The following is an 11,780-nucleotide window of genomic DNA, read 5'->3' as shown; positions in this document are numbered from 1 at the left end:
GTCCCATTCACGCACACTCACGAGAAATGCTTTGGATTTTGTTCACGACTCACGTGATTCACGCGTGTCACGAGAATTTCGTGTCACGCGCACACCTCTAGTCTCTATATTTTCTTGGTCTATGATATTACTGGAAATCGTATTGAAAGCAAACAATACAAAATCAATTTTTACATTAAAATTTAAAGTACAAATGCATATATCTTCTGCCATATTATTTCCTATCAATTAATGAAAATTTATTTAAAAAAAAAAACGATTTTTCACAAAAAACACCTATGATTTTAAGTTTTCTTTTATAATTTTATTTTGGTTTTTATATTTTTTATAATACCTTTGTTTTTTTTATATATACTTGTAATTTATTATTAATTTACATATATTGTAGTATATATATAGATGCAAATAACTAGTCTGAAATTCATTTTAAGTGTTTCCCATTTATATGTATGTATGTATATAATATGATTTCCATTCTTTTATATAATTTAAATGAATGCTACATTTTACTTTCTCAATATCATATTTCTTTAACTATATTTTGTTTTTCGATTATTTATTATATGTATGTACCATTAAAGAAAGCTTTATATTGTCCTTAATACATATGAATGGGGTGGTGGGGTAATTTTGGGAAGATGGAGAAGGGAAAGGTTTTTGTTTTTCTTTTGACTCATTACAGATCCATCATTAATAAACTTTGTCTCCATTTTAAGTGAATTTGAATAATGAATGAATAAATGTTTTTCTAGTAATTTCTAATTTCTTCTTTTATTTGTTTAATACCATATGTTGCAAATTCATTTTTTTTTTTTTAATTTTTCTTTTGTGAATTTTATCTTCTATTAATTATTGTTTCTTGCCAGATTTTTTTTTTTTTATAAATTGTAATTTTCTTTAATTTTGTTTTTACTAAATTGAAACTAATTTTCTTAATTTCGTTTTTTTTTTTTCACTTACAATTCATAGTTGCTTTGACTTGTGTTTATGTAAATACATATATATTTGCTTTATTTAGCAAATTACATAAGTGGGGCATGTTGTTAACATATATTTAACACATATATATTTTCTACTTCCCTTTTGTTAGTTCTTAATATGCAGGAGCGGGCATAACTTGTTATACATTACCTGGAAAATAATGAAATTTTTTTATTTTAGTTAAAACTCAAAATTAAGTCTTTCAAGAAAAAAATTGGGAATTAAGAGTTTTAACTGCAACTCATAAACAAAAAACATATACAATGTGCCGTTAAGCAAATATAGATATGGCCAAAAAATCGACAGAAGTAAATATGGAATATCCATTTGTGTGTGTGGTATAATCGATCAACAATAACGTCCCCCAAAAAATTAAATCGGGAGATTGACAATTGTTAACGGGTATAAGAATAAATAGCTAACAGGCATCTTACAAAAAAAATTTACAAAATTTTCTAGAGAAATAAAATTTTGACAAAAATTTTCTATAGAAATAAAATTTTGACAAAATTTTCTATAGAAATAAAATTTGTCAAAATTTTCTATAGAAATTAAATTTTGACAAAATTTTCTATAGAAATAAAATTTTCACAAAATTTTCTATAGAAATAAAATTTTAAAAAAATTTTCTATAGAAATAAAATTTTGACAAAATTTTGACAAAATTTTCTATAGAAATAAAATTTTGAAAAAAAAAGAAATTCTATAGAAATAAAATTTTGACAAAATTTTCTATAGAAATAAAATTTTGAAAAAAATTTCTATGGAAATAAAATTTTGAAAAAATTTTCTATAGAAATAAAATTTTGACAAAATTTTCTATAGAAATAAAATTTTGACAATATTTTCTATAGAAATAAAATTTTGACAAAATTTTCTATAGAAATAACATTTTTACAAAACTTTTCTATAGAAATAAATTTTGACAAAATTTTCTATAGAAATAAACATTTAACAAAAATTTCCATAGAAATAAACTTTTAATAAAAATTTCCATAGAAATAAAATTTTGACAAAAATTTCTATAGAAATAAAATTTTGACAACATTTTCTATAGAAAAAAATTTTGACAAACATTTATATAGAAATAAAATTTTGACAAAATTTTCTATAGAAATAAAATTGTGACAAAATGTTCTATAGAAAAAAAAAAATTGACAAAATTTTCTATAGGAATGAAATTTTGAGAAAATTTTCTATAGAAACGAAATGTTGAGAAAAAATTTCTATAGAAATAAAATGTTGACAACATTTTCTACAGAAATAAAATTTTAACAAAATTTTCAATAGAAACAAAAATTTTTACACAATTCCCTATAGACATAAAATTTTGACAAAATTTTCAATAGAAACAACTAAAGTTCTCAGACAGAACTATATATGGAATATCCATTTGTGTATGGTATAATCCATCAAAAATTCCGACCCCCAAAAAATGAAATCGGGAGATTGACCAATGTTGACCGCATTTGACACATAAATAGCTAACAGGCATCTTACAAAAAAAATTGACAAAATTTTCTATAAAAATAAAATTTTGACAAAAATTTTGTATAGAAATAAAATTTTGACGAAATTTTCTACAGAAATAAAATTTTGACAAAATTTTCTATAGAAATAAAATTTTGACAAAATTTTCTATAGAAATAAAATTTTGACAAAATTTTCTATAGAAATAAAATTTTGACAAAATTTTCTATAGAAATAAAATTTTGACAAAATTTTCTATAGAAATAAAATTTTGACAAAATTTTCTATAGAAATAAAATTTTGACAAAATTTTCTATACAAATAAAATTTTGACAAAATTTTCTATAGAAATTAAATTTTGACAAAATTTTCTATAGAAATTAAATTTTGACAAAATTTTCTATAGAAATTAAATTTTGACAAAATTTTCTATAGAAATAAAATTTTGACAAAATTTTCTGTAGAAATAACATTTTTACAAAATTTTCTATAGAAATAACATTTTTATAAAACTTTTCTATAGAAATAAAATTTTGACAAAATTTTCTATAGAAATAAACATTTAACAAAAATTTCCATAGAAATAAACTTTTAATAAAAATTTCCATAGAAATAAAATTTTGGCAAAAACTTCTATAGAAATAAAATTTTGACAAAATTTTTTATAGAAAAAAAGTTTGACAAACGTTTATATAGAAATAAAATTGTGACAAAATGTTCTATAGAAAAAAAAATTGCCAAAATTTTCTATAGGAATGAAATTTTGAGAAAATTTTCTATAGAAACGAAATGTTGAGAAAAAATTTCTATAGAAATAAAATGTTGACAACAGTTTCTACAGAAATAAAATTTTAACAAAATTTTCTATAGAAACAAAAATTTTTACACAATTCCCTATAGAAATAAAATTTTGACAAAATTTTCAATAGAAACAACTATAGTTCTCAGACAGAACTACATATGGAATATCCATTTGTGTGTGGTATAATCCATCAAAAATTCCGACCCCCAAAAAATGAAATCGGGAGATTGACCAATGTTGACCGCATTTGACACATAAATAGCTAACAGGCATCTTACAAAAAAAAATTGACAAAATTTTCTATCAAAATAAAATTTTGACAAAAATTTTGTATAGAAATAAAATTTTGACGAAATTTTCTACAGAAATAAAATTTTGACAAAATTTTCTATAGAAATAAAATTTTGACAAAATTTTCTATAGAAATAAAATTTTGAAAAAATTTTCTATAGAAATAAAATTTTGACAACATTTTCTATAGAAATAAAATTTTGACAAAATTTTCTATAGAAATAAAATTTTGACAAAATTTTCTATAGAAATAAAATTTTGACAAAATTTTCTATAGAAATAAAATTTTGACAAAATTTTCTATAGAAATTAAATTTTGACAAAATTTTCTATAGAAATAAAATTTTGACAAAATTTTCTGTAGAAATAACATTTTTACAAAATTTTCTATAGAAATAAAATGTTGACAAAATTTTCTATAGAAATAAAATTGTGACAAAATGTTCTATAGAAATAAAATTGTGACAAAATGTGCTATAGAAAAAAAAATTTACAAAATTTTCTATAGAAACGAAATTTTGGGAAAATTTTCTATAGAAACAACAATTTTTACACAATTCTCTATAGAAATAAAATGTTGACAAAATTTTCAATAGAAACAACTATAGTTCTCAGACAGAACTACATATGGAATATCCATTTGTGTGTGGTATAATCGATCAAAAATTCCGTCCCCAAAAAAAAAATAAATTGGGAGATTGGCCAATGTTAACCGCATTTGACACGTACGGGTATAAGAATAAACAGCTAACATGCATCTTACAAAAAAAATGACAAAATTTTCTATACAAATAAAATTTTGACAAAATTTTCTATAGAAATAAAATGTTGACAAAATTTTCTATAGAAATTAAATTTTGACAAAATTTTCTATAGAAATAAAATTTTGACAAAATTTTCTGTAGAAATAAAATTTTGACAAAATTTTCTATAGAAATAAACTTTTAATAAAAATTTCCATAGAAATAAACTTTTAAATAGAAATAAAATTTTGACAAAAATTTCTATAGAAATAAAATTTTGACAACATTTTCTATAGAAAAAAATTTTGACAAACATTTATATAGAAATAAAATTTTGACAAAATTTTCTATAGAAATAAAATTGTGACAAAATGTTCTATAGAAAAAAAAAATGACAAAATTTTCTATAGGAATGAAATTTTGAGAAAATTTTCTATAGAAACGAAATGTTGAGAAAAAATTTCTATAGAAATAAAATGTTGACAACATTTTCTACAGAAATAAAATTTTAACAAAATTTTCTATAGAAACAAAAATTTTTACACAATTCCCTATAGAAATAAAATTTTGACAAAATTTTCAATAGAAACAACTATAGTTCTCAGACAGAACTACATATGGACAAGGCCGTAGCCAGGATTTTAATTCGGGGGGGTTCAACTTTAAAAAAAAATATTCATATAATCTAATGTGTAGAAAATTTTATTTATGCATAGGTATGTATACAATATTTTTATAATATTAAATTGAGCCGACGGGCTTTTTGGGCAGCAACTTCTTCAGTCGGCACATTTATTCGGCGATGAACCGACATTAATGCCAATCCATTGAGTCTACTCTCGCCAGTCGAATATCTAAGACACGTCTTTAATCTCTTCATTTTTGAAAATGAACGTTCGGATGAGCACGTAGTAACTGCAGGGATGGAAAATGCAGTACTAAAGTACTTTTTTCAATACTTTTTCACCCCGGTCAGTACCGTAGTACCCCCGCGAATGAGTTAGTACCTTTTGTGTAGACATTTTTGAGTCGATATCATATTTATGGTACAATAGCTTTGACAAAATATTTTGAGAAAGTCTTTATCAACCTTATTTGCTAATAGTCTTTTACAAATATGGCAAAAAAGACATGTTCATGTGGGAAGAAAATCTCGATTTTGTAAAAGATATAGTCAAAAACAGGATTTTATTGAACTTCAAGAATGTTTTAGTCGAAAAAAGAATGCGATTCTATATTATCAATTTTTTATTTCGGTAGAAAATGTTGTCTAAATTTTATTTCTATATAGAATTTTTGCAAAATTTTATTTTTATAGATAATTTTGTCAAAATTTAATTTCAATTGAAAATTTTGTAAAAATGTTATTTCTATAGGAAATTTTTGCAAATTTTTTTTTCTATAGAATTTTTTTGCAAAATTTTATTTCCCTTCGTTTTTTGTTATTGTTGGTTTTGTTCTTTAAGCATTGTTGTTGTTTTTTATTGCAGCTTAAAACCATACATTGACTAAACTACAAGTGTAGCTTAACCAACAGAGGAAAAGAATGTTTGTCAAATTTATTTGGGCAAAGCCCTATAGACTGCAAGATGGTTGCACACAGAAAACAGATAGGTTGAAAATCGATTATTGTAACGAAAATTCTACATTTACAATCAAATCACAGTTGTGTCATTCATTTTACTTTATTTACAATCGTTATTTCGTTCCTTATACCATTTGTTGTTTGTAATACAAGACAATTAGTTGTCTAAACTAAATGCCTTTCTTTTGAAAAATTTTGATCGAATTCGATAGGCACAACCAACCTTATAAAGCCTTTGTAACTGACATTTAGTAGTCAGCACTTCCATTTGGTACTCACAGCCGAATTCCTTTGAACATATTTTTGAAATGTCAATAAAATTATTACCATCAACGTTCAAGTATAGTGTTTTTTTTTTATTTCAAATAACTACAACTGAAAACGATATATTTATTATTCGTTTCGAATTTTATCTGCCTCATCCGTAGGCTGCCTATAAAATATTGTCGTGAACAATTCGCGCCGTGCGAAACTGGCCTTGGTACACTATATTGGCTGTGAAACTAAAATAATACACAGCAATATTGGCTATATTGCAAATAGCTTCAGGGTACTAAATGCTGCGGTGCGCATCCTCAATATGGAATAATTTCATTGTGTTTAACACGGCGGCTCTGAAACAATCCATCTCTACATCTACCTTATATATATGAAACCCCAAGAAAGTGACCATCGGGGATAGGTTCGTATGTCGTTTTTAAAACTCCACACTAATTTCTTTACTTAATTTATTGTGTGTTTTAGACGGGCTATAGACAGTTCGGACACCATCTATAAATACTAATATGCAAAGAGTACCAAAGATTTAGCTCCATTATCTGTCGATTCCATAACCTATTCATGCTGGAGGGTATACTTTTAAGGAATGTATTTTAGAATGTATTAATATATTGTATTTAAGTATATGTACCTTCCTATCATCTACAAAATATAAATAAAATGCAGTATTTTGTGGGATTTTGTTATTCAATTCGGTCATGGTGCTTTAAAGTTGGGAGATACAACCAAATGAAGAAGGGAGCAACGACCAATTTCATCGTCTGACACAACCAACTCCATATATAGTATTAGTTGGGTTTCCCATCATTCGATTGAGTTGACCGAATTTGTTGGGTGTCACAACTGCCAACTGGTAGTTGCTACAACTGCCAAAAGGAGGTTGGCAATAAATTCGATTGTCACAACCAATTTGTATTCTCTGTGTGGATGGACGCACGTTTCGGAATTACCACATTCCTCATCAGCATCCCCTACTTGCAGCAAAACTATCAACCAATTATAAGAATAAATTCAGGCAGTTCATTAAACCCAACAATGAACCACACTTGAACCTTCCGAAAAAAAGGTTTTTGTATGATAGCCGGCTATAGAAAATTTTTGCAAAATTTTATTTATATAGAAAATTTTGTCAAAATTTTATTTTCTTTAAAATTCAGTCTCTTGACAATAATCTTCCAGTTAAATTTTTGTTGAAATTTAGTAAAAAGTACCTTTCCGCTCAAAAAATACCTTTTTTGTACTTTCTTAAAAATTGTATTTTCCATCCCTGAGTTACTGGCAAAGTGACCAAAATTTTTAAACGAATATGCACGTATGGAAATATCTCTTTATTGCACTCTCCAAGTGCTTCCATCGCTGAATTAGGAAGGTTCTTTTCGCATGTTTTGCGCCATATCATTTACACATGTGTGTTTGGCTGTTTCCTTGTTGTTGCTATGGCCAAACAAAGTGAGTCATGTTCACAAAAAGAACAACAAACACACATAAAAAGCAGAAATACATTTTCCAAAAATGAAATTTGTGGTGCGAGAACAAAAACAATTTGTTTTTTTCGACCGTCGTTTGACGGGCTTTTCAACTAGTATTCTAGGATTTGTGCAAGTTTTATAGGTAAGCGTTTTCAAAATAAAACCTTCAGCTTTCCTTCAACATCTTCGATAAGATTTTTCTATTCAGCTAAAAATATATATTTATTTATATAAAAATATTCATTCATTTCGGGGGGGGGGGTTTGATCCCCCTCATCCCACCCCCTGAATACGGCCTTGCATATGGAATATCCATTTGTGTGTGGTATAATCGATCAAAAATTCCGTCCCCCAAAAAAAATAAATCGGGAGATTGACCAATGTTAACCGCATTTGACACGTACGGGTATAAGAATAAACAGCTAACAGGCATCTTACAAAAAAAATGACAAAATTTTCTTTAGAAATAAAAATTTGACAAAATTTCTATAGAAATAAACTTTTGACAAATTTTTTTATGGAAAAAAATTTTGACAATTATATAGAAATAAAATTTTGACAAAATTTTCTATAGAAATAAAATGTTGGTAAAATTTCATTTCTATAGAAAATTTTGTCAAAATGTTATTTCGTAGAAAAATTTATTAAAATTTTATTTCTATAGAACATTTTAGTAAAATTTAATTTCTATAGAAAATTTTGTCAATATTTTATTTCTATAGATATTTTCTCAAAATTTTATTTATATAGAAATAAAATTTTGACTAAATGTTATTTCTATAGAAATAAAATTTTGACAAAATGTTATTTCTTAGAAAAATTTATTAAAATTTTATTTCTATAGAAAATTTTGTCAACATTTTATTTCTATAGAACATTTTGTCAAAATTTTACTTCTATAGAAAATTATGTCAAAATTTTACTTCTATAGAAAATCACGCATGTTAGCGTGATTTCAACAGACGGACGGACGGTCGTCACTATATCGACTAAAAATTTCCACACGATCAAGAAAATATATACTTTATGGGGAATGTTGCCAGTATTGGGGATTTCCCCCCCCCAAATTGGGAATATATTTCGTGAATGGGGAGGACATTTCTGAGTTGGGGACTTGGGGATTTGGTGGGGAATTTCCATAAATTTGGGGATTTTTGTGGTGATATTTTTTGGAGAAAACAGTTTAATATTTTTTAACAAAATTGTATTTCTATAGGAAATTTTGTCAAAATGTTATTTCTATAGGAAATTTTGTCAAAACTATATTTCTATAGGAAATTGTTTCAAAAAAATTTTTTTCTATAGAAAATTTAGACAAAATTTTATATCTATAGAAAATGTTGACATAATTTAATTTCTATAGAAAATTTTGTCAACATTTTATTTCTATATAAAAATGTTGTCGAAATTTTATTACTAAATATATGGAAAATTTTGTCAAAAATTTATTTCTATAGAAAATTTTATCAAAATGTCATTTCTATATAGAAGATTTTGGCAAAATTTTATTCCTATAGAAAATTTTGTAAAAATTTTATTTCTATAGAAATTTTTACCAAAATTTCTTTTCTATAAAAAAATTTTGTCAAAATTTTGTTTCTACCGAAAATTTTGTCAACATTTTATTTCTTCAGAAAATTTTGTCAAAATTTTATTTCTATAGAAAATGTTTACCAACTTTGGCAACGTGTCTACCATCCAATTTTACTAATTGAATAATTAGAAGTAAATTTTCGTTCATAAATACAAGGTGACCGAACTCCCATTTTTATATCCAGAATATATATCTCCAGTCTCTTGGTGTTGTGGTACGAAATTTTAATATTGCTTGCTGGATATGACAAAATTTTAATTTTTAATTATTACTGATTTTTTTCAGCAGAGCCTTTTGCTTTATTTTTTGTTTTCAAAAAAACTTGTAAAAAATGTATTGGGGATTTTTGGGGACGAAAAAATCATAATTTGGGGATAAAAAGCTGAAAAAAATATAAACAAAATTATCACCATGGAGATTAAAATCATAATCTTAAGACAATCGTAGGCGTAAATTGGGAAATGAAGGCGAATTTTATCGTTACTGTCACTTTGCAAACACGCACATTCACGAGAATCGCTATGAATTTTTCTTTATGATCCACGTGTATCGCGTATATCGCGCTTATGCTAACCATATAACTAATCCATGGTTTAAGAAATAAAATATAAAAATCATAAAACAAAAACAAAAACAAAAACAAACTAAATTTTAACAATAGTGTATTTTGGTTTTTATTAAACATACATAGGCATGTATTTTTCGTTTTTGTATATTTTGGTAATATCGAATAATAATTTTTGTATGTGTAATGAATACATATATAAATATTTATTTACATATACATTGGCAATTTGAAAAAAAAAAAAAAACTTAAAATGAAACTTAAACAAATTTTACATAAATAATATTAAAAAAATATATATAACTCTATACAGACTTTAATAAGGTATTGCAAAAAAAATAAAACAAAATAAAGCCAGGAAACCAAACGAAAAAGAAAACACAATTACGTGCAAAACGTAACGTAATATATTAACTAATTTAGCTAATTTTACAAAACATGATAATGCATACACATTTCATAATAATAGTGTATGTCTAGGGATAGCATAAACTAATTAATAAAATTGCATTAATTCTTGGGTGGCATTGAAAATTATATATATATAAAGGACAATAGCATATAATAATAATGAACATAACTTGGCTACCTACAAAAAACAAAACAGATTATTGCAAATAGCCTAAACTTAAATCATATAATTCACTTAAAGATAACAGAAAAAAACTTAAATAAAAAATGTTTTTAACATTCGTTCGAGAATACATTGGTCAAAGAAAAAAAGAGAGAGAAGGATAAAAAATTTCGAATTTTTTGTTTTTTTGCTTTACGGAATGTTCGAATATATTCGTGTTCAAAAAAAATTAATATCAACAAATTTAAGAAAAACTAAAATGCTTATAAAATGTCTATATAAAGACAATAATAATGATAATCGTAACAATAAACAGTAATAATGTACAGCATTTAAATAGAGAGCATTATTTGGGAGTTACTAAATTAATTTAAAGCATTTTGAATTTATTTGTTTTATTTTTGTGAATTGGCTTCTTGTGTATGTATGACCTTTAATGCCATTTGTAAATGCAGAATTATTTGCCTTTGGCTTTCTTACCGGACGTCACAAAAGGTCCTACATAATTGCTGGGGAAGAGACCGGTGAGTCCATTCAATTCACCGCGCCACCATTCGGGTTCATCTCGTCCCAATACACTGATAATGTCATCTTTATCAAATGACAATTCATCATCATTTTGTGCTTTGTAGGGATACAGAGCAATGACTTTATCTAAAATTAAAAAGTGAAAAAGTTTTTATAAAAGAATTTTGAATATTTTATAGAAATGTGTATAAAAATTTTCGATAAAATTCCATTCTATTTGTTGGATCAATTAAATATTTTTTAAATTAAATTTAACTATTTTTTTCGTGTGTCTTATATAACTTTCTCAATAATAATGAAAACAAAAACATCCTTAGGAAACTAACATGCGTATGGTTGTAAATATTCGTTCGGACCCTCTCGAATCTGAATTCTGTGTTCTTCTCTGTATGAGATTATAGAAAGTTTCTTCCATAATGATGACTTCACTTGGCATTGCTTAGCCTATATGGTGACGCATCCTGGCAACCCGACATTACCTCAGCTTCAACCTGCCTACCGATAATTCTCAAAATCACTCACCATTGCTTACTATAGAAAATTTTGTCAAAATTTAATTTTTATAGAAAATTTTGTCAAAATTTAACTTCTATAGAAAATTTTATCAAAATTTTATTTCTATAGAAAATTTTGTCAAAATTTTATTTCTATAGATAACTTTCTCAAAATTGTATGTCTATAGAAAAATTTGTCAAAATTTTACTTCTATATAAAAATTTTGTCAAAATTTTATTTCTATAGAAAATTTTCTCCAAATTTTATTTCTATTGAAAATTTTCTCAAAATTTTATTGCTATAGACAATTTTGTCAAAATTTTATTTCTATAGAAAATTTTGCCGAATTTTTATTTCTATAGAAAATTATTGTTAAAATTTTATTTCTATAGAAAATTTTGTCA

General features: G+C 25.1%; 1 protein-coding gene across 3 annotated transcripts in view; it reads right to left on the bottom strand.

Moving 5' to 3' along the window:
• Window positions 1-282: 282 nt before the first annotated feature.
• Dap160 (dynamin associated protein 160) overlaps window positions 283-11,780 on the bottom strand; it is a 34,139-nt gene continuing 22,641 nt past the window's right edge. The window contains exons 12-13 of one of the 3 annotated variants that reach the window (XM_075296902.1): window positions 10,834-11,007; window positions 283-1,131 (exon numbers count right to left, since the gene is read on the bottom strand). In XM_075296902.1, the coding sequence (XP_075153017.1) occupies window positions 1,121-1,131; window positions 10,834-11,007 (185 nt within the window). In that variant the 3' untranslated portion in view covers window positions 283-1,120. Of the gene's footprint in view, window positions 1,132-9,901; window positions 11,008-11,780 lie in introns of those variants that run through there. The other 2 variants (XM_075296903.1, XM_075296901.1) reach the window with 2 other exon arrangements.

This window comes from Haematobia irritans, chromosome 2 (genome assembly GCF_050003625.1).
Source record: "Haematobia irritans isolate KBUSLIRL chromosome 2, ASM5000362v1, whole genome shotgun sequence".
Taxonomy (NCBI): Eukaryota; Metazoa; Arthropoda; class Insecta; order Diptera; family Muscidae; genus Haematobia; species Haematobia irritans.
This window is presented reverse-complemented; position numbering and strand designations above follow the sequence as displayed.